This window comes from Vanessa tameamea, chromosome 15, assembly GCF_037043105.1.
Source record: "Vanessa tameamea isolate UH-Manoa-2023 chromosome 15, ilVanTame1 primary haplotype, whole genome shotgun sequence".
Lineage (NCBI taxonomy): Eukaryota > Metazoa > Arthropoda > Insecta > Lepidoptera > Nymphalidae > Vanessa > Vanessa tameamea.
The window spans coordinates 10318140-10342878 of record NC_087323.1 but is presented as its reverse complement, the minus strand read 5'-3'; the positions used below and the strand labels follow the sequence as shown (position 1 = coordinate 10342878).

The window sequence follows — 24739 nt, the reverse complement described above, 5'->3', positions numbered from 1 at the left end:
AAATACACACCAATGTGGTATACAAAGAGGTCTTACATTAACGTAATATTTTAAGTTATTTTGTAAATATATTCATATTCTACGCGGGCGAAGCCGTGGCTAACAACTAGTACAAAATATAAAGGAATAGTCACAAACATTATCAACAAACATTCATAAAAAAAAAACATTTTAATTATACACATATTATAAAAACATACTGAGAATAAACCCAAATATAATAAAAAGTTAATCAAGAATTTACGGATTTCAAGTCACGCTACGAGCATTTTTCTAATAAAATTATGGCTTGACACAGAATGTTATAATTTCCTTGCGAAAAAATTTACACGACGCCAGAAATTTAATATGAATGAAGTATTGAGTTGACCACACCTTTGCAATTTTTATAAAAAACCTTATGTATTAGAAGATATAACGTTACGTAGAATTATTAATTATGTCTGTACGTTGATCTTACTTTTACATTACAACAATACACAAATTAAAGTTTTGGAAATGTATCTATTATATTAGGTATATCTATTATCTGTGGACAAATTTTCATGGCACATTAATTTTGGAATTATAATATAAATTTCAATAACTTCACTGAACCAAAAAAAATTACGATAATTATTATTATATATACGTACTACGTATTAATATTGATATATTTTTATTTCAATATTCAAAGTACAAAAAGTATTTATTGATTTTTTAAAAACAAATTCTAACCAGTAAGTTCAATGAACTTATGTTTTAAGCTAAAATAATTGATTACATTTCTATTTAAAAAAAGAACATGAGCTTAAGAAATACTAACTACATGTGTATAAATTTAAATATTAATTATTTTAACACATTTCTCAAATAATAAACAAGTTGTTACTTTAAAAGAAATGGTTGAAACACATCCATTATTCATGAAAACGGTAGCAAAAATCTAATTTCATGTCTCTCACGTAGTTTATAGTTTGCAATGCAATTTCTTACGTAATCGAAATGAAAAATTCTGCAAATTGCCACATTGACTATATATGAAAAATGTATTATTGACGAGACTGTAAGAGAAAAAAAGCCAACTTTAAAAAATGTAGATTAACTGTGGTGAAATATTTTACAACTGGTTTCTTGGGCTTTCGCGGAGATCTAGAATTGCGGTCTAGAATTAATTTAACCTGTACATTATTTAGGTTTTAGGTACCACCCACTCATCAATTATTATACTGGCAAACCGCAATTATTTGTATTGCTTTGTTCCTGATTGAAAGGAGGGCGAACATGAGTAATTACAATCAAAAAGGACTTGGAACATGTTATATAATCGGGGCTGGATTGTCAAAAATTAGGACATAAGGTTATAAAATATTAATTTTAATAAAATCTTTGAAGCCAAATATATCTCTTTGAATAAGGGGATATATTCGTAATATAGTAAACCGTGATTATGAAGAAAATTGCATTGTGCTAGAATACAATATTTTAGGAAGCTAGGTGCTGCATGGTTAAGCCGGTCCTGCATTTGCTTACTATATAAATATATCTATAATTTTTTTAACATTATGCGAATTGTGACATTCAAACAAACCTAATGGAGTGCATCACTCATTTATAGAAATTTAAAAGATATACTAATATTATAAAATACGAAAGTAACTCTGTCGATCTGTCTATCAGTTAATCTTTCATGGCCAAACCACCGAATTTGGTGAAATAACTAACTCCTTAAAACCAATCCCTAAAACGCGAGCGAAACTGCGCTTGGCAACTAGTAATATATATGTTTGATTCCATCTATAATAAGTCAGCAAGAAGTATCACCACTTCGTTAAATAGAAAATGACAATTAACAAAAGGCTTTACTTTAAAAAACAAAAAGATCTTTGATAACTTTGGTTGCAATTATGACAACAGTGTTATTCCGTAATATTTGATTCCGAACTCATGTCAAGTCTCATTTGTGCCAAGTGTAAATTGTTTTTTTAAAAGTTAAGTCGAGTAATAATTGTCTATAATCAATATTGAAGCTTAGGATATACTTATTGATTGTCAAGAATCTGATAAACACCTCGGTCCTGTCTTTACAGGATATACTTATTGTGTTTATCAGACCGCTGAAAGAAATTATACATTACAATAATAAAATTCAATTTTATTTATTTTGAAATAGCCTGGATGCGATTGTTTCATTCCCAAGATGTGCAATCGTCTTAAAATTAATTGTCATTATCAAATACATATTGAGAAGCGCAGTCATTATTTAAATTTCTTTAAATTTACATCTTAGTGAATCTTTTGGGCCTATGTTTTAAATTGCACGAATAGCGAACTTCTACAGAAAAAGAGTATAGAAAAACTTACTTTAATGGTGCCTATAACGTATGATTAAACATCAAAAGTAATAAGCGAGGGAAACCTGGGTAGCTAATACGTTTGTCTGTTAATGTGTTGCTGAATAAAAGCCCTAAACTGATAAAATATTCTTAAGTATTTTTATGGTTAACTAATTGTCGCGCGCGCCCGCTTCACTGGCGTTTGAGTGATTGGTTGTCATGTGTTAGGCAAAAAAGTAGCCTATGTCCTTCCTTGGAGTTCAAGTTTGCTTTATACCAAATTTCATCAAATTCGGTTCATTGATTCGGCAGTGAAAGAGCGACAGACAGACAGAGTTACTTTCATATTTATAATATTAGTATTGATAGTATTCATATTTTTATCAAAGGTCGTCAGAAATTATGTATAATTAAAGATAAAGTGGTGTCCGTTCTAGGCATTTTAAGAAGCGGTTGGGTTCCGGTGTGCATCTCAAACAAGCAGACTCCATTCTCACGCTAGGCTAGTGCTGGGTTATGTGAGGAATGCGTTGATCGCCAGAATCCATACATAGAAGTTATTTAACGGTTAATAGCATTCTCGTTTCCTACAAGATACTTGTTTAATTGTTCGGATATCTACATACATATATAGGTATATATTAGTATATATACCTTCAGCTAGTGCTGAACTTGCAGCTTTACCCGCGCGAAATTTATAAAACTCAAACTTACAAACCCCGTTTTACCGCCTCATGGGTGGGGTTTCGTAAAATTTGTTCTTAGTGGATATATACACCCTATAAGGAACCTACCTACCAAATTTTAAGTATGTAGATGTTATAGTTTCTGAAATTTCGTGATTACTCTGTGAGTGGTATATCGCTTTTATTTAGATAAAAACGAAATACACCCCATGACGAGGTCTCCGAAGCTATTGACTTGAATTTTAACATAGAACTTACACTTTTCAAATGCGATTAAGAAATTATAAAACGGAAATTTCACCTTCAAGAGGGGAAATGGAAGAGGTAACGTTATAGTTATTATTTAATAAATTAAAATTAAACATAAACAAAACAATGAATGATACATAATTATGAAGAAAAAGATCACAGTTGTTGAAAATACAAAACAATTGCATGAATTTTACACGTACGAATCCGGAACGGACAACCAGTATACATATATATTTTTAAAGTTAAGTAAAGTAGCATCCTGTATGTGTTCTACTAGTTTAAAGGCCCTTGAGGAGTTTTTTTTATAAGATTGATAGCCTAATGTTAAATGACAACCACTGCCTCTAGACATGGCGACATGCGAACTAAGTTTCTTGTTCCTGTAGTAAGACTGGCTACTCACCCTCCAAATCAAAACATAAAAATACTTATACTAAGTATTGCTCCTTCATGGTAGAATAACACTTACAGGATTCTCACAAAACATTTCTTCATCAACGAGCGCGATACAAATTATTATCAATACTTAATCACACGAAAATTCAATGAACGAGGTACCGAATTATTGAAGTGAAACCTCTTTGGACACAACACAGTTGTAGGTCAAATATTAGCGTAAAATTACAACATAAAAAATACTATTTTGTTTTATTTTTTAATCTTATTTTATTTTGAGACTTTTCTCCTACACAGGTACGTCAGTCCCATAAAAAAAAACTTGAAATGTTAGTTTCTTTATTCAAATGAATTAGAACCAATCATCATATACTAAATTGATGTTATTTTAACGTTAATTCAGTTTCGATAACAATGCCTGTACATGATAGCATGACCTGATCGGCCCAGGAATGGCTCAAAACGAAGAAACTCCGCAAAAATCAACAGCATTAACACGAAATTTTGTACGCTTGTTTTTTAAAAGGTTTCAGAAGTTTTACTTGTTTTATTTTGACGCGTAATGAAAAAATCACATAGGTACTTCCTGTTGACACCTCACAAAACTCAGAACCATTCAAGGCACAACCGTCACCTCTAAACCAGAGATTATAGCTGAAGTCAAAAAGCGGCTTATACTCATCATGAGTCCCGCAGAACAGATGAACATGAACCCATGAGCCAGACAGCCACCAATCGGACGAGCTTCCCGACATCGACTTGGGCGTGAATAGGATTGATCTTGGACAACTTGGAACCAACAAGGAACTTCTCAAAGGAGGAGGAACACTAGTTCTGAGAAAGACGGTAAACATCTTTAAAAGTAATGGTATTACAACGAAATCATGGATAGAGATGTGATAAATCGTTTATAGAAACCGATGACGATTACATGCGTTTGTGGACTACAAAAAGATTTCGTCACTATCGAGATTGGTCTGTTCTGGAATCCATGCACGGTGGCAGGTATGGGATGTATGCGAGCTGCCCAAGATCGTGATGGTTGGCTTTCGTCCAGCACGACAAGGCAACAGACTAAAAAAACAACAAAAAAATGTAAAATGAAAAAAAAATGATTGAAGTTTATGAACCGCGCGCGAGGTGACATGAAAACTACATGACTGACGTTGCTCACTAAACTGTCAGTTAAGTGTCGCTCGATATAGACAACTTCATCCTATATCTTATTTCACGATATTAATTTTATTACAAATTTAAATTGATAATATTTCAATTACATTTTACATAATAAAATTATTAATAAGTAGATTATTACTATCTTTTTTTGTTGTAATTAATTAACTATTTGTACGCAATTAAAACCTATTTTTTATTATGACAAATTAAACATGTACTTGCTTTTAAAAGATAATTTTAATGTTATAGGTATATTCATAACGTTGAAACTACTTTTTTAATAGTATGATTCATATTCGCTTCAATTATGCAAATAGCGCACCGAATGCCCAACGCAAAAAACATGATAAAATCGATATATCACTTGAAATATGTATCTAAATATGGCTTATGTAGTAACCGCCCTTGCTTATACATATCTAAGTCATGTACGAGTAAAATTAAGGCGACCTAGGATGTCTAGCCTAGTCCTGTACACTGGTACGATTTGAAATACCAAATCGGTATATAAGGTGCGTACGCGCATTTATTGGTCACAGAACAAATTTACTTCGGTAGCAACGGTCTCAAACATGCGTTCCCTTGTAAGTATTGAAAGTGTGTTAATATACATTTTTTATATTAAGTTTCACGATTTTTACAAAATTATGTTAAAGTTTCAAAGACCCTAAAAAAAAAATACGCTTTATTTTACTCTCCTATCCATGCAAAAACTCGATTCTTTTTACTTAAATTTAAATAAGTATAAAATTGCAAAATAAATAAATAAATAAATAAATTAAATAAATAAATAAATTCCAAAGTGAGTTTATTTCTTTGTGTTTAATGTTTGTTACGCTTTCACGTCTAAACTAATCAATCAACAGTAAATTTCGAACACACGTTATCAGAGGTACAGAAAAGGACCCAGTAGTACATTTATAAAATCTACTAACATACGAATTCCAAGCAATTTATTATTATAACATATTATAATATTTTGATTTTAGAAAATCCATAACACACTTTATATTCCAAACTTTATTTATTTGTTAACGCTTCTTGTGATTTTCTAGGTATTATTCGCTCTCTTTGCGGTGGCTGCGGCCAAGCCCACTCCCGGATTCCTCTCTGGTTGGGATGAACCCTCTGTAAGTACTCTAGCGATTATGATATATTGTTAATGCTAAATATGAAAAAATATTTAAAAAAAAAGTTAGCAATAAAAAGACAATATGTTGTAAAATAACTGCCACACATTCACAGCCACTGCTGGGTCATTGACCACAACAGTACACAAACAATTATTATAAACAAACCCAAGCTGTCATTGAAACAAATAAAAAAATTAATGGTCTATGATTTAACTTATAGCTAAGCTATGGACATGAAGCGGCACCCGCTCTCACAATATCGCACGCAGCGCCCGTGTACCAAGCAGCCCCTGTAGTCCACGCTGCCCCGGTGTACCACGCTGCCCCTGTGGTCCATGCTGCGCCTGTTGCAGTCGCTAAAGCGGCTACTAGCTACTCTTCCTTCCAACGTGTGAGTATTTAATTCCAACTTAATCGAACATCATCTCATATTTTACACAGTATTAATACAAAACTTATTTGTATATGAAACGATTGAAATCTACTTTTCATGTGAATTTTGGCGAATTTGAAAAGTATTTATTAATATTAGACGTAAAAAAATATTACAACTTTCATTGTTTACAGGTGATCCACCCTGTCCAACATCAAGTTGTTGCACAGCCCGTGGTTCATGCAGCCCCCGTGGTCCATGCTGCCCCAGTGATCGCCCAACCCATCGTCCATGCTGCCCCTGTCATCTCTCATGCCCCGATCGCCACCTACGCTCAATCCTACGGTCATGGGTGGTAGATGGTTAACTTATATGTATTGTAAATAATGTTTATGTCTGTGCGCGTTGAGATCATGCCCGATGTGTCGGGGTGGTGCAAATAAATATTTATATCAGTATTTGTATTTATTTGTTTCATTTTATCTATGATGCTAGTTACCGATTTACTTCAAAGCATATACTTTACGATTTCTAAACTTTGATTTAGTTTTAAATATTTAATGGTAAATTATACATTCATACTTCCTGTGTTTCCTATTTAAGATTTTTTTTATTTTCCAACATTTGTGACGAACGATCTTTATGAAAAAGAGAAGTATTTTTTAATTTTTTAAATAGCTTCCTTTTGTGTTATTTGTACGTGTAATTTGGTATACGAGTGTATTCTGTGTACAAAATTTACTGAAACGTTGAGATGTGAAAATCGAAACAAGGCTTATCAAAAAAATCTCTGTCATTTCTAACATAAATATATTTACATATCTTATATATAAATTTAAAAACACATTCTAGGCTTAACCTCAATTTGCACGTAATCGTTTTATACAGCGATCAATAATAAAAATAAAAAATGATCCGTCATATAGAGTCTGTAACACTAATTGACGGGTTTTCGTATGACCGACATAATAGTGAACTCTATCGACCAATACATTAAATAATTCAATAATATAACATTAAAGCATATACCGCACCACTAGTAATAGGGATGTGCATATATTAATTTATACTCTACACGCTAAGGCCGACGATAATAAAAGAATGATAACGATATTGAAAAATATTTAAAAAAAACGCTTAATTCATTATCATTAATAAATTTAAATAATATTTCAACACATCCGTTTGCATTTTCTTTAATATTAAAAAATAAATAAACTGTAACGCTAGTAATGAAAAATATGATAGTTAGTAATTTAAAAAATACATCGTAAACATTAAATTATTGACACCAGCTGACATAAATAATAATAATTAATTGTACACTAAATATAACGGAAATTTCGCGCCATATTTGACGTTATACATTGATAATTTAATTGTTTTTCATTTAATCTCAAATCAATATACAGACTCTCTATCACTGATAAACAAAAAATATAATATAATAAAGAATTATAACATATTATTATGAATACAACATAAATAAACCTTAACAATTAAAAACTGCGCGTAAAATGCATATTCAACAAGAACTCGTGCGATGAATTCGAACATAAATCCCAGTAATGACTTGTTGAATCGATACCGTGGCACATCACTATACATCGCGTGCTGAACGCATCAAACTGTCCTGTGAACTGGGTCTGGTATAATAACCATAGGTTCTAAATTTGCGGGATATATTAATCTGGAATACAACAATTTTAACATAATATCTATTCAGTCATAAATTCTGAGCAGTTTTGTAAAATTAAATAAAATCATTTGTTTATTTTATTGATTCATTTTATTGGCTAAATATTATTATAACCTATTACCTCTTCTTAATAAAACAATACAACAGCTATTTAGAATTGTATATACCTTGTGCGGGTTTCCTCGCAATTTTGCCGTAACAAGCTACAAACAAATTACAAATAAAAACTAAACATTTGGATATTCGCCTTCTTGCCTGAATTTGAACCTTATCGACTCATATATTCTAGCTAATATTCTGTAAAATTTTAGTTCAAATAATCCGTTGACACTTTAAAATTGTTAATATTGTAATAGAATAAAAACGTAATAGCTATCAAAATAACTTAATCATCATATTGACATTTAATCAAAAACAAATAAAAAATTGACCTATTGAATTGATAAATGTATGGTCACCCTACAAAAAGTAGAAATATTTGAACCAACAAAACCAGGCTTTCAGTAACTTAAATGCCTCGAAACTGAACACACAGACCTTAACAGAATGAGCAACGCCGTGGAGCATTCATAACAACATAACCTTTAATGGTATAGCCATAAGGATGATAATAGTATACATCAGAATATTCTAGATATAATAGTGATTTTATAGTTTGCATAATGAATGCGTGGTCTGGCGACAACTGTGATACAATGGGACCACCAGTAACTCGTAAGTTTAATTTAAAAAAATATATTATTATTAGTAAAGTCTTTGCCTGCACGACTAAAAGCCATATAACCCCGTGTAGGTATCACCCACTGACAGATTCTACCGCCAAAAAAAAAACTTAGTATCGTTATATTCTCGTTTGAGAGATAACATAACAGAGACATAACTTCTTAGTTCCCAAGGTTCGTGACAAATAAGGGTTGTAGGCAAGGTCAATATTTCTAACAGGTGCAATATCTATTATGGGCTGTAATAGCTGATTAAATATTATCAGCTAGCCCATTTGCGAGTCTACCTAGCTATTATATAAAAAACGCTTGGGGCACATATTTTTATGCTAGTCGCAAAGGGAATTAATCGTCGGTTCGTACGTGATTGCCGGCGTCAAATTTATCAATATTTTATATCAATAAGTTTAATAAATAATGATATTTATTAAAAGTAAATATTATAAAAACATATTTTCATTTTATAATATTTACTTTTAAATCTTACTGAAAAAGCTTCATCAACATTTTATTTTAGTTGTCTACACGAAATTATATGAGATTACGGGAGATTGAAATATGTTTACATGACCACTATTAAGATAAATTATAATTTTATTTATTATATCTATCTATCTATTTTTAAGATAATAAATATCTACTTAATACGTATTGTATAAATACATTATTATTTTTTATGAGATTATAATTTCATACAAGATCAAGCATAGCTTGATATTCTTACGGTAGTTACATTTATTTTAACTGTACTGAATATAAATAATAGAGAAGAGAACAGAACCATAAAGAAGTAGTATATTATATACGTTATATGAAAACAAATAGCATTATATATAACAATACGTGAGCCAGTAAAATTATCGCAGCAACTTACGTACACATAAACAGCTTACGAGTAGGTATAATGCCAGAGGTGGATATTTATAACTATACGCTATCTGCTATTTTATGTATAAAAGTAAGTAGAAAGACCAAAGAGGTTTTCATTAATGTAGGTATTATATTAACCATGCTGCCTCATTTAAATAATATGCGGTTGAAGATAAAACAAGTAATTCCAAGAATAAAATAATTAAAAGACAGCTAAGGTCTCGTGACATACACGTGACTAATGACTAACTTTATCATCATTATTATTGTGTCCAACCTAACCTTCTTACAAAGACCATAAACCATATAAAACATAGAGGTTTTCTATAGTTACCTTTTACAACCCAAAAATAGCATGGAATGGCTTAATAAGCCGAGATGGCCCAGTGGTTAGAACGCGTGCATCTTAACCGATGATTTCGGGTTCAAACCCAGGCAAGCACCACTGAATTTACATGTGCTTAATTTGTGGTTATAATTCATCTCGTGCTCGGCGTTGAAGGAAAACATCGTGAGGAAACCTGCATGTGTCTAATTTCAACGAAATTCTGCCACATGTGTATTCCACCAAACCGCATTGGAGCAGCGTGGTGGAATATGCTCCATACCTTCTCCTCAACGGGAGAGGAGGCCTTAGCCCAGCAGTGGGAAATTTACAGGCTGATTATGTTTATTATGTTATGGCTTAATAAGAGGATGAGTGGGCAACCTGATCCTCGTACTAAGTAGTTATCTATTAAACATAACAATGAAAAAAACATGTCAACTTCTTAAAAGATGAATCTTTTCACAAAGCCAAAGGCTTAGCGCTTGGTATTTTACCTAAAATCAATATTACCTAAGGGCAATGAACTCCATTTAGCACCAGCTGTTAACATTTAATCTACGCCTTTAATGATATTATCAGCTCACGAAAGACGTTGAAGTTCATACTGGATTGATTGACTTGATTAAACTATTGTACTACAATTAATTCATTGTATATGGTTATTATATACATATTTTTACTTTACTTATTGGTAGGGATTTGCGCAAACCAGGCTGAGTAGGTCACCACTCATTCTAAGATATTCTGCCGCCAAGCAGCAATAATTGGTATTGTTATGTTCCGGTTTGAAGGGTGAGTGAGCCAGTGTAACTACAGGCACAAGGGACATAACATCTCAGTTCCCAAGGTTAGGGGCGCATTGGCGAAGTAATAGATGGTTAATATTTCTAACAGCGCCAACGTCTATGGGCGATGTTGACCATTTAACATCAGGTGGCACATTTGCCAGCCCAAAATTTTCATTATATACCCATGCAACTTATGAAGCACCCTTCAAACGAAATAATAATATGACAAAGCATGCCCTTTAATACTTCTCGATATTTAGTTTCTTCTGCACTTAACGATGCAGTTGTTAAGCTTGGCCTTTTCTTCTGCTAAACCTATTTTTTGTAAACAACTTCCTAAATAGTTATTTTTATTGTAATTTTTTCTTAACTTTAGGCGCAGCAAGTGCTAATTCTACGATACCGCCCCTAAAAAATGGAAGTGATCTACGTGAAACAGGATATTTAATAGACGTTGGCTCCAGAACCGCTCGGTAAAAATTTAATAAAATTCTTAAAAAACAAAAAATATTATAAGATAAAAGTTTTGAGTGTTTTCTGAAATACTTATCTATTAGTCAACATTTTCATAAATCGTTTATTTGAACATTTGTATTTCAGGTTTCGAAGAAAACATAAAAATAAAATTGTGTCCATCGTTTACTTCATTCTGCTGTTGCTTCTTTTATGTATAGCTGTTACTATGACAGTATTGTGTGAGTAATTTAAACACTTCTGAACAAAAAATACATAATTAATGTAGACAATCCATGGTTTCAAATTTAACTTGGCTTATTAAAAAAATAAATCTCATGTCAAATAACATTGATAAATAAGTCATATTACTCAACGCTGGTTTATATTAAAGTTAAAAAAGCGTGGACTTTGTATTTGTTGATTTCTAGGCAGGATACATAAAATAATAATTGTACTTTTTTGGCATACTCTGTAATTAAAATGGTGGAAAAGCAAAAATACTGAGTTTCTTGCCGGCTCATCTCGGTTGAATCTACTTTCCGAATCGGTGGCTTTACATATTATTCAACACATTAAGATGATGGTTCAAAAGAGATTTATATATTTTATACTTGAATAAACACTTTAAGCTTCGATTTTATGAGAGTATATAGTACGAGTAGATTATACGTAGAATGTAAATATTCTTGGTAAGATTTTATTGGAATTGTTAGTATAATATAAACATTGATATTTGTAGATGTTAAACAAAAAAACAGGAAGCCTATTCGTATATGTCTTAGTAAAGAGTGTCTCCGATCAGCTGCTAATCTTGCTTTATCGATGAACACTAAAGCGCATCCATGCGAAGACTTTTATCAGGTAACTCCAGAACCAAAGTTATCTTTACTTCAAATTAAATATTTAAATTGATAAATAATTTTGTATCAGTACACTTGTGGCAATTGGGCGAAAGAACATCCTCGTCCTGATATATTCCAGTCTTATGATTGGTTTAGAGATAAACAAACAAAGGTGTATGCAACTGTAAGGGACTTTTTGAATAGAAACACAAGTGACCTACCACGGCCTGTGAAGCAGGCCAAGGATTTGTATACTGCATGTATGGACACAGGTAAAGTTACAAGAGCTTATTAATGAAAAACCAGTTGCACGAAGCCTTAGTCTAAAAAATGTAGGATCTCTTTTAATTTTAGAGACATTGGACAAACGTGGATTAAAACCAATTTTAAAAGTATTAGAATCATTGGGATTACCTGCGTATCCTACTTACATAAATGTGACTGAAGATACTGACTACTCAACATATTCTTTTGATTGGTTAGAAGTGGTAATAAACATTAAAATTCAGTTAGGAATGGATGTTCTAATTGGCTTCGATATATTTACTGATCCTAAAAATTCGTCCATTTATAAGCTCGTAATGGGATCTCCAGAAACAACTAATCCTTTTCCAAGGTAAAATTAACATTATCTTCTCATTTAAAAATAAACTGCAGTCATAATTCCTTTTATTAACATATTTTAATATAATTTTAAAAAATTAATCGTCTTTGACAGCTTCAAATTTTTGATTATTACTAATAATTATAAGCGTATTTATCTGTATATATATAGCATGCGCCACGAGAAAAAACGCCATATAGGGCAAAGAAATTTAGTAACAAATAAGATTGAAAGATATAAAAATGATAATATTAATGTTGAAGATACTAAAAATGTTAAAAACTTCGACAATGAGGAAAAGAAGGAAGATGACGAAAAAATAGCTCATGTTTCTAAACTGTATTACGCGGAACTTATCAAACTGTTCGTCCTTGAAGATGCTCCAAAAGATTCCAACTTATCTGAATTACAATTAGACCAGAATATTTTCTTGGCTGCAAATGATTATCATAATTTCAACGATGATATGTATGAGGTGTGATATTAATTGATTTCATGTATTTCTTCCACCAATACATATATAGTTTTTGTATAATAAATTATGATTTTAGCTAGAAGTTAATAATGACACATCAAGTGAAGATGATGAATATCTAGATGTACCAGAATACACCGTCTATGAGATTCAAGAACACACAGATATGATCGTTAAAGATAATAATGGAACAGCTTCACCCATATGGAAACGATACTTAGAAGGTGTATTCAATATCAGTAATGTGAAATTGGATTTTAAGAATGATAAAATTCTTATATCTGATCCTGATTTAGTGTATATGGCACTTATGGCGGCTTATCTATCAAAAGTTTCTCCTGTTCTAATAGAACTTTACGTTTGGATTAAGGTTTTAAATTCTTAACTAATTGCAGTGACTATTTCAAATATGACGCTTTGATTGAATAAATGAAAAGTGCATCACACTCAATTTATTTGATTCAAATTCTCAGGTGGTGGAAGTTATGGCAGCTCATACTACAACTGAGTTGAGAATATTGTTTCAAAGATCATATGAAGCTCTTGGAAACCATGATTTGTATACACCACCTCGCAGCCAACAGTGTGCAAGTGCAGTCAATGAAATGCTAGGCATGGCTGTCTCGTATGCTATCGCGGATCCTCGTTTTTTCTATATTACTAAGCCTAAAGTTAGTTTAATTTTCGATAGTTAATCCTTCCGTTTATTAATATTTTATTACAATTTAACCTTGATTTGTTGTAAAAATTAAGTTTACAATTAGGTATATTTCGTTTGAAATATATAAATATAGGTTACATAACTTATGAGATCATTTTTAGATTGAAGTAATGCTTAGTGAAATGAAAAATGCACTTGCCCATCTAGTGGGTCAAGCTAAATGGATGGACGACGATACAAAATTAGCAACATATCAAAAGATCATTCAAATGAAGACGTTAGTGGGATTTCCTGACTGGTTGCTTGATGCTGAAAAATTAGAGAAATATTATGAAGGAATTGAAGTGAATACTAAAACGCATTTGGAAAACTTAATTAATATAATACAAGCGAAGATAAAGAAGGCTTTGAACAAATTTCGTATTGGAAACAATGGAAGTTGGGCCACTGATCCCACAGAAGTGAATGCGTATCATACTTTTCAAGAAAACACAATAAGTAGGTAGCAAATGCTTACAGTTCTTATCAACCTTTTTTATAATATATCATGTATCTCTCATTGACATTACTTTGAAATTCTGGACGCAGCTGTGCCTTTAGTGATGTTACAACATCCATTCTTCGATTTAGGACTTGAGTATGTGATATTTTTTTTTATGGTATTTTAAATTTATTCAATATTTAATAAAAATAAAGATATGTAATTTACCTCAGATATCCTTTCAAGCTTTACAAATAAGATTATTATAATTTCAGTTCTCTTAACTATGGCTCACTTGGCACTGTACTTGGACATGAAATAACTCACGGTTTTGACAACTTTGGTAAGAAATAGAATAAAAATTATAGAACCTGAAAATCATTCAAAGTTTTCACTCTTGAGGCGCCTGTTATTTAGACAGATATAATTATTTCACAGGTCGCTTGTTTGATAAAAATGGCAACTTATTACCGTGGTGGTCGAATGATACAATAAATTCGTTTGTTAACAAGACGCAATGTTTTATCGATCAATATTCATCCTATTACGTCCCAGAAATTGATCAACACGTAAGTAATTAATTTATCAAAACATTTAACTGTTTCTCAATCATGGTGAGTAGTTTAGTTACCTATAGTGTAATCATTACAAGAAACAGAAATTTGGAATATAAAGTGAGAGTGGCTCGTATTTCTTTATTATAATTTGAAACATAAGTGAACCTGTATCATAATTTTTGTGGTTAGCGAAACTTTGGCAGTGCCAGAAGTGGTTTAAACTCCAGTCTAATTAAATTAACAGTGTATATCAGCAAAGGTGACCACGAGGTGGTATTTGCTCGATAAAGTTTACGAAACTATATTATTTGATATTATACTCTTTTTAAATGTATGTTTAGGTAGATGGTAAAAAGACATTAGGGGAGAATATCGCAGACAATGGTGGAGTTCGGGAAGCACTGGCTGCACTCAGAGAACATCTTCGTAAAAATGGCCCTGAACCGAAACTTCCCGGCTTCGAACATTTAAATTCTGAGCAACTATTTTTTTTGTCATTTGGAAATGTAAGTAAAATATTAGTAAACTAAATATATTTCCCATTTCTTAAAAGTGCGCGCTATGAATATTGACGGTACTTGATCTATTTTAATCAAATTTAACATTTAAAATGACTGCTTCACCTGAGTTTATTTCAACCCAACCGTACTAAATACTAGCATGCAATGTACACGCGAAAGAATTGTCTTTTTATAAGAATTTATTGAATTACAGTTATGGTGTGGTGTTTCAACCAAGGAGATATTAAAGGCGGATCTTACTGATGAACATTCCCCACAGCAGTTCCGAGCACGCGGTGCGTTACAGAACAATGCTGACTTCGCTAAAATTTGGAACTGTCCACCTGGATCACCAATGAACCCTTCGAACAAATGTATAATATTCTGAAAAAAAAATTGCGTGATTCATTTTTGTAATAAAAAAATCACCTTTAAATTGTCTGTTTTGTGATTGTAGCGCAAACAAAATATTTTTCATATTGAATAGTTTGTAAGACCCTCCAAACGTCATTAATGAAAAAAGACTTTTAAAATACATTTATTTTATAAAACAATGAAAAGATAATAATATAACATAAAAGAAACAAAAGTGTTATACATATGTACATATATGTAGTTCCTATTTTAGCAAGATACGATAAAACACCGTGTTTTTAGTGATTTATCTTAGTGTATAAAATATATTCTTATTTTAAATTATTTATACCGTCTTATTTTGAAAATAACGTCAATATTCTAGTAATATTTGTTGAATATTTTATAGACGGTGGATAAGTCACCATAAATAATTAATTAACGTTAGATTATCATTTATATCGCGAGATGGTAAACTATAAAGAAATTGTGAACCATAACACACTGATTACAATTTAGCGCATTATCTTTCGGTCTTTTTAACATTTTTTTAGTAATCTAACTGAAAGATTTTTTATGAAGACAGTTCACGATCTCGCGAGATAGATTATAATCTAACGATATTTACAATTTTGCGGTGATAGATATATACAGCTTGAAATCTAGAAGTTAAATTTTAATTATATGAATTAATACTTGTAAATAATTTATGTGTGGTCTGAATGTTTTTATATTGATTAAAAAAGAAAAATAAAATATTATGAAACCATGTTTAAAAGTTTTAATAAATTTATTTCAGGTATTAATAATCATTATAAATGAACTTGTACATTTTAAGGGGTTCTTATGAAGATTAATCTTAGTGGCTACTGATGATTTTGGAGTATCCGGATAGACCGCCTGAGTGACCGTAGCCAGATGAAATACCGTAGCCGGATGAAATGAGACCAGACGAACCATGACCGTATGACAAACCACTTCCGTAGGATAGACCACCTCCGTAGGATAGACCACCTCCGTATGACAGACCACCTCCGTATGACAAGCCACCTCCGTATCCACCAGAGATGCTAGAAATACCTGTTGATATTGGAACAGATGCAACTTGTTTTCCAACGATAACGGGCTGTGGTACGGCGACTGGTCTATCTACGACCACTGGGTGGGGCACTGGAACGGGCCGGTCTACGTGCACGGGAACTGGTACACTAACTTGGCGATCGACGTATACTGGGTGAGGAACGGGTACTTGACGGTCTACGTATACTGGTCTGTCTACTGGTACTTGCTTTTCAACTGTCACTGGGTAGGGTACTGGTACTGATACAGGAACCTTGACTGGGTAAGGTACCTTCCTTTCATAGTACACAGGAACCTGTCTTGTTATCTCAACAGGTACTTTATGAATAACTGGTACTGGTCTGTCGACTGGTACTGGCACTGGAACTCTGACTGGGTACGGAACTTGACGGTCAACCGGTACTGGTACGGGAACTTGAACCGGTACTTGCACATCCCTGGTGATTGTCCGTGTAATAAATCTAGGTACTTCTTGACGAAGAATGACTGGATTTGGTTGTACTGAGACGGATGTTTGTACTTGGGGTGCGACAGCAACAGCAGGTGCTGCAGCTACAGCAACAGCTGGGGCTGCGACTGCTACTGCGGGTCCTCCTCCGACTGCTATTCCAGAACCAATTCCGATTCCAGAACCTCCTCCAATTCCGATTCCAGAGCCTCCTCCAATTCCGATTCCAGAGCCTCCTCCAATTGCTATGCCTGCACCTCCACCATATCCTATTCCTGAAATGCCCCCAAGGCCAATTGATGACGACAAGCCTGAACCGATACCAATGCCGTGAGATAATCCAGAACCGATGCTGATTCCATGTGACAATCCGGAACCGTAGCCGATTCCGTGCGATAATCCAGAGGATACGTATCCGTGACCCGAGGAAATAATGCCTCTCTTAGCGAGCTTTCCTGCAGGCTCGTCTTTAATGCCGTTCTCGAGAAGTTCTGACACCTTTGCTTTCTGATCGACCTTCTTGGCAGATAAGCTGCTTGCTATAAGCAGCATCTGAAAAAAAAAAGAAAAGTTTTGTGTTAAAAAACATTAAGCCAAATATTTAAAATCGGTCGACGTTTTTTTGCTGTAAACTGTATCTTTATATATTCTTGAAAAGGTTATTAAGTAAAACACGTCCAGCTAGTCAATAAATACCGTAAACGTTCTGCATACTTAACACATAAGGTACTTAAGTTTTTCTATCGATCTTACAATGTAGGTATTTACTTACCCGCCTATGACGCAACCTTAACAATATACTAAGGAAAGTGTACAAAAATAGCTTTGATCTATGACAACATTCATGAAGAGTAACCAAAATGGTTGCATAAATAATTACAAATAAAAATTAGATTACTTTAGCTATCAATCATAGGAAGAAAATTAACATCAATATCGTAAAACAATTATTCCATATATTTTTTAAAATAAAACATAAGTTTTAAGCGGGGCTTTGTGTGACCTGTCTGGATGGGCGCCGCCGATTCATCAATAATTCTGACACCAAATACCAACACTCGTTTATTAGTCTTTGAAGGGTGAGTGAGGCAGTATAAATACATTGGATGTAAATCTTGGATCCAATACTTTGCAGCACATTTATAGATCAGTGTATAATTAATCCAGTACCAATATAAGCGAAGGTAACCTCTACAATCAGATTCATTTAATCGTTCTTTAATTAACTACCTTAATAAAATAATCCCTTATGTCAAAGGATATGCCATTACCGCATATTAAAATACATAAATAAATTTCATCGTAATAAACAGAAAATAGTATAAATAAATTAATTTATACTATTTTCTGTTTATATATAAATTGAGTTTATATGTTGCTTTATTATCGTAATGTCATTGAATAATAATTAGTTTGACTTGAATACATTTTTTGATTCAAGCCTATACGATTTTTCTTTCTAGGTTGTAACAATGCCCTTAAACTAAACAGGGCTATGCAGTACTATAGATCAATGTCTACTTGTGTGCGGGGTCAAGGCGAAGTCCGATTAACTCTATCAAGGTACAAATACAGTTTTGCTTCTAAAAATGATAATCGCGCCTCTAGTTCTCTATATAACCGTCGAACATATAATTGCTTACCAATTACTTTGGGTTAATACTATGAATATTAATCGAAATTTTAATGAAATCAATACGACTTTTCTATTTAACGTAATGGAAAATTAATCTTTCATTTATTTTACAATTACGATTCGAAGGTCTCTTTGTGCTAACAATTAATGTACTGAAATAATAATTTGCAATCAAACATGAACTTTAATTTTATTTATCTTGAAGTAACTATTATATTACGTGTGTATTTGTAACTCAAAAATTAACATGTACTAGAAAATAAGTGTATACGCATACGCACACTAGAATATTCTCTATATCTAAGATCCCACTTAAATCTCACTAATACTACCCGGTATCTAGATTCTTAAAGCTGCTTATGGATTCTTATTGGATTATATAAGTCGCTCCAAAATAAACTTTCACATCAAGACTATTACAAACATATGCAATCAATGAAATGTAAATCTACCCCCGGTTACGAATATGGATACTGATAAGAAACTGAAGTTACCTACAATTTTTATTTAATTACAAAATTTTCTCAATCCTTCAATAATATTTCTCGTTCTATGAAACTACGCAACATCATATAGTAATTGCAATAATTAACAAAATATATTTCATTACTTACGTAACTTAAACAAGTTACGAAATTCAACTTAATTTAGATTCTAGGCCCTCATACACGGAAACTGGGCTATTTATTTCAACGCATGTCCTAGATCTGTCATAAAGGTATTGCCTAGGTTTTTATCTCGAAATTATGCGATGCTCAGTTATTACGCTGCAAAACTTAATTAGAGAGTTTTATACATTTTATTAATGCGGAAAAATATATTTCTTTCTTCTTCGTGTTAAGTAAGTATTTTTGTTAAATATATCGTATAGTATATTATATTTGTTCAACATTTGTAAAACATAGTGATGTTGAACAGTTTCGTCTTAACCTCGGGACGTACCCTAAACCTAATGGGCCCTAAACTTCTGACATAGTTTACCATTTTTTTTTAAATTATCAATTTTTGGCCTAAGACGTCATAGCGTCAATGAAGACTATTTTTTATGATAAACCAAAGTCACAGTCAGCAAAATTTCACTGTTGGACCTTTACTTGGTCTCTTCTTAAGAATTTTGGAGCATATTCCAACACGCTACTCCAACCTGGTTTGGTGGTTAAGTTTCTTCAGACTGTTTTGCTTCACCGCCTAAAACGATATGAATAAAATGTGTAAAACTCAGTGATGATTATCCGACTTGAAGCCAACTATCCTCCTTTTACATTCCTCGTTCTGCCACTAAGCAATCGCAGCTCTTCTCGTAATTATATCATTATAAGTAACCTAACCTAACTAAAAAACTTTTATGTAACCCTATTAAACGCTACTTATTTAAATAAAATAATTTACTGTATCCTGCACACACAGATTCCATGGAAATTATGTAACGAAAGCTTCTCGTATCAACATGCTCTATTAGGTCATTTAAAGTTAAATCGTATTTTATCACTACAAAATTCTAATCGAGTTTCTAGTATCGATTAAAATAATTGTAATTAACTTAGAATTTCCGTACATTCGATGTTTTTTTTTTCTTCTCTCTAATCCGTCAAGAAACTATGTATTACGTGCAAAACTGATTTACAACATTTAAATATAAAAACAGCTTAAACGAAAATGATTCTGGGAATAATTTTGTTATTTTCAGTGACAATCGATTTTGAATAATCATACATCAAAATCGTTTCATATTAAGACCCAAATTTCTATCAAAATCATATTTGTTTACAACTTAAAAAGTATTTATATTATAAAAAGGTGGCATATATTGTGAGCAGTCGATTACCAACATGGCGGAAAATACAAACCACTTATATTTATCCACAGGTTACAGAATCGAATTTTAATGAAGTTCAAAGTATCTAAACTATAAAGAGATGATTGAATAACATCGATACTTTCGCCTTTATAATATTATTGGGATTGCGTGATTAATACCAACGTTAAAATTTATAGTGCCTAACCGAAGAATCGTACGTAACACATTATATGTGTTAACATAGGTGATTTATTAGAATAGGAAGATAGTCACGGTCTATTGGTAAAATAAACTATATAATAACGTGTTCGAATTTTGAATTATCTTCATGAAAATCTTAATGACTTCGATTTCTCATAAGTACGTAAGGAAATAACGATTTTAAAAACGAAAACCCTTCATGGTATATTTTTTCCGTACGATATTCTCGATTCGATATTCGATATTTAAAAAATATATTTACAGTTCATAAAATTTTTTTTTTAACTTCGTAGCAATAATACGTATTTCTTTACGTAATATAAATATTAAGAATCATACTGTCATTTTTTTAAAATATAATACAATATAAACAAATTTTACTTTGAAAACGAAATCATCAAAAAATTAATTAAAATTTTCTGTCAATTATTTTGTAATAACTGACTTATTTAACATAATATGGCTGTTTTTGTCTGTCTGTCTGCTATCCTAAAGCGTTTAAACTCTAAGTACCGACTAAATCTTACACTTAAATCTTTATTTCACCAAAATTAGTTGAAGCAACTAAAAAATACAACAACTGAACAAGTACGTATAATTTGTATTATATTCCACGTATAATACAAATTTAACGCGTAAAGCCGCCGTTTACAGCTAGTTATAATTATAAATCAATAATAGTTAATTGTCATTACATGAATAAATAATATGTGGTCCAAATATGATTGTAAGTGGACAGAAAGGCACGATTGCCGTGGCCTACTTCACTGAAATCTTGTAAACAATATTTTGTTTTACTGGACTGTAGATTTTTATACCTTAAAAAAAATTTACCCCATAAGGTAACAAATTTTCGGTGAATCTTTTCGAAGAAATCTACCATTGTAGCCCTTTATTGAGCTTTTAACTTGAACCAAGAATTTTAATTTAAAAAAACTGAATGAGATAATTCCTGCTACTATTGTTGTCGTAGTTGACATATTTGATATTTATTTATAAGGGTTAACATTTAAAACATTAGGTGCAACAAATTGAAGTACTATTTTTATTTGAAAATCAAAATATTTATAACATCAACATTTAGGAGTCGATTTAAATATAACGACCATAAACAATTCTATAATATTTCATTGACAAATTTCTTTCCCATCCCTTCTAAGAATAAAAAACATTTTTATAAAAGATAAATACATATATTATTTATATTATATAAATAAATCCTAGCTCCTTGGCTAAGATGAAAAAAAAACATACCATAAAAAAGTGAATCGCTGCCATTTTGAGAAAAAATTAAACTCCTTTATCCCGTCTCACCAAATCACATTACTTTTTAATAGATTATATATAAACGATCGACCGATCGATGTGGTACCTTGTGTCAGTCTAGTTCCCTAACAGTGCGTACTGCTTTATATAGTACAAGCTCAAACATATGCACCCAAAACGACTTTTCAATATCTCATCGTCAAAGGGTGGGCTATCCGCAGGATACATGCGATTATCGCCCTTATAGTGAAATATATAAGAGCGTCTATAAAAGGTAGCATATATCACCAACCCAAGCTACAAGCATCTCTGTAATACTTGGTTAATTATACAGAAACCAACTAGTTTTCGTAAGGAAAAGCGTTTTTAAATTGGACATCTCTCGTAAATCCGACTTGTCTAATAAACCTTATTTAGTCCAGATTCATTTTTTGCTCAATTATATAATAATTTCGTTTCTTATATTTTAAAAAATCAAATGAAAGAAGATTAATTAGCCTCGGTATTTATTAGAAATGGCGTAATTCTTAACGTGAATTGTTTGTCGGTTTTGTGCAGATTCGTCTAAAGGGATACCTCCCACCGAAAATTGATATGCCCCGAAATTTAGATGTGTTGCAGTTTGAATGGTGAGTGAACCAGTTTTATTACAAAGAAATTAATAATAAGGTTGACTGTTTAAAAAGCATTATTACTTTATACATAAGCCAAGATATAAACCATTATCTATAAGCCAAGGTAAAATAACGCACCAACATTGGCCCATGTTGTTGAGATGGCGCAGTGGTTAGAACGCGTGCATCTTAACCGATGATTTCGGGTTCAAACCCAGGCAGGCACCACTGAATTTTCACGTACTTAATTTGTGTTTATAATTCATCTCGTGCTCGGCGGTGAAGGAAAACATCGTGAGGAAACCTGCAGTGTCTAATTTCAACAAAATTCTGCCACATGTGTATTCCACCAACACGCATTGGACTAACGTGGTGGAATATGCTCCAAACCTCTTCGTGAAAGGGAGAGGAAGCCTTAGCCCAGCAGTGGGAAATTTACAGGCTGCTAATGTATGTATGTATGTATGTATGTATTGGCCCTATTTCTTGTGTTATTTCCTAAATAAATAAAGAAAAAAGTAATGAATTGTGTTTTGTAAGGAATAGTTAATAATTAATTCCTATAGGATATAGATCACTAATCTTCAGGATCATATTTCTTGGTGAAAGGTATCCTTAGTTATTGGAGATGTTAAGTTTTTATTATTTAGAGTTTGTGGATATCCTAATAAATATTGAGCCAACGTTCTAGTATGTAGCTTAAACGACTGGATTAAATAGCCGATTTTCGAACAACTAATTCATTTGAACATTTACATTGCATTAAAGCTAACGTTTGTTGATAAACACTTTTAAACAAAACAAAATGTTACCGTAATGATTCTATTAAAAATATATATACCGTCGCTGATATTCTGTAGACACTAACTTATAAATGTTATTGTTTTGGCAACTTATGACTGGAGACCACTCTCACTGATAACTTGTATCCGAAGACATCCACTTATTATTATATAAAAGTTTCACATCAATCTATACTTAGAAAATAACATGTCCTGACAGACTGATTCATCATCGCCGAGCGTACATTATAAAAGTTAGTGCCATGAAATTTGGTGAGTAAGGTCGTTATATTTAGAAGGCACCCACTAAGGAGAGTTTTGGAAATTCTACTAAGGCGGTGAAATAGGGGTTGAATAGTTAGATTAGTCTGGAAGTCCGTCATTTTTGGAATAAGAAGCATAAAACTTTATTTTTGTGCTACTCATTAAAAATTTAGATAGGTATTTAAGCGTTTCTGGATATTCACAAAAAGAGGTCTTAAATTAACGTAATATTTTAAATTAATCTGTAAATAATTTATAATAAATTAAGATTCAACTTCCACGCGAGAAAAGCCGCGGGCAACAGCTAGTCTATATATATAAAAGCGAAATACCACTCACCGATTAATCACGAAATCTTAGAAACTATAACATCTACAAATTTGAAAATTTGGCAGATAGGTCCCTTATAGGGTGTAGGCATCCGGTAAGAACAGATTTTACGATAGTCCACCCCTAAGAGGATAAAACGAGGGTTGATAATTTGTATAAATATCCTATGTTATTGAAGTAAGCGACTTGAAATTTAGAAATCCTAATATAACAGCCTAAAACAGGGGATGGTAGTTTGTATGAAATTCCAATGTTATTGAAGTTAAAGTAATTATGGCAGAAGCATTTTAAACAGTATTTAAGTATAAGAATTATCGAAAACAATTACTTACTATTCTAAGGAGGGATGTTTTATTCAATAAAAAGTATTTTAGCGTGGACCGTGCGGACCGAGTCGTACGTAATAATATTATGCATAAAGATTTGTTTGTTTGTATTGTATTTTATTTCCGTAATGATAAATCACTTACAGTAAAAATCTATATATACAACTAAAAGATAATTTCACCAGTATGTAAATAAATAATTATAATTGAATATATGAAACCAGTTTTAGAATATATTTGAAAAATAAGTTTGCTTATAATTCTCATAGGTTATAAAAATAATAAATATATAATAATCATAATAAGCTGTTCATCTACAATACTCA

At 31.9% G+C, this 24739-nt stretch overlaps 4 protein-coding genes across 4 annotated transcripts in view; 2 read left to right on the top strand and 2 right to left on the bottom strand.

Moving 5' to 3' along the window:
• The window catches only part of LOC113398427 (tetra-peptide repeat homeobox protein 1-like), a 306660-nt gene that overhangs the window by 35701 nt on the left and 246220 nt on the right, over nucleotides 1–24739 (bottom strand). The gene's annotated exons all lie outside the window — the stretch shown is intronic.
• Nucleotides 5319–6795, top strand: LOC113398449 (A-kinase anchor protein 14-like). The gene is made up of 4 exons (XM_026637194.2): nucleotides 5319–5409; nucleotides 5881–5955; nucleotides 6179–6349; nucleotides 6526–6795. The coding sequence occupies exons 1-4, from the start codon at nucleotides 5398–5400 to the stop codon at nucleotides 6688–6690; spliced, it is 423 nt and encodes a 140-aa protein (XP_026492979.1). The 5' UTR covers nucleotides 5319–5397; the 3' UTR covers nucleotides 6691–6795.
• On the top strand, nucleotides 11346–15704 carry LOC113398450 (endothelin-converting enzyme 2). The gene is made up of 13 exons (XM_026637195.2): nucleotides 11346–11433; nucleotides 11934–12055; nucleotides 12125–12308; nucleotides 12391–12652; nucleotides 12812–13115; nucleotides 13192–13485; nucleotides 13589–13786; nucleotides 13938–14274; nucleotides 14365–14413; nucleotides 14533–14600; nucleotides 14696–14826; nucleotides 15156–15320; nucleotides 15529–15704. The coding sequence occupies exons 1-13, from the start codon at nucleotides 11421–11423 to the stop codon at nucleotides 15700–15702; spliced, it is 2301 nt and encodes a 766-aa protein (XP_026492980.2). The 5' UTR covers nucleotides 11346–11420; the 3' UTR covers nucleotides 15703–15704.
• On the bottom strand, nucleotides 16440–22245 carry LOC113398446 (uncharacterized). Its single transcript, XM_026637189.2, has 2 exons — nucleotides 22086–22245; nucleotides 16440–17748 (listed from the first exon to the last, which is right to left on the bottom strand). The coding sequence occupies exons 1-2, from the start codon at nucleotides 22107–22109 to the stop codon at nucleotides 16528–16530; spliced, it is 1245 nt and encodes a 414-aa protein (XP_026492974.2). The 5' UTR covers nucleotides 22110–22245; the 3' UTR covers nucleotides 16440–16527.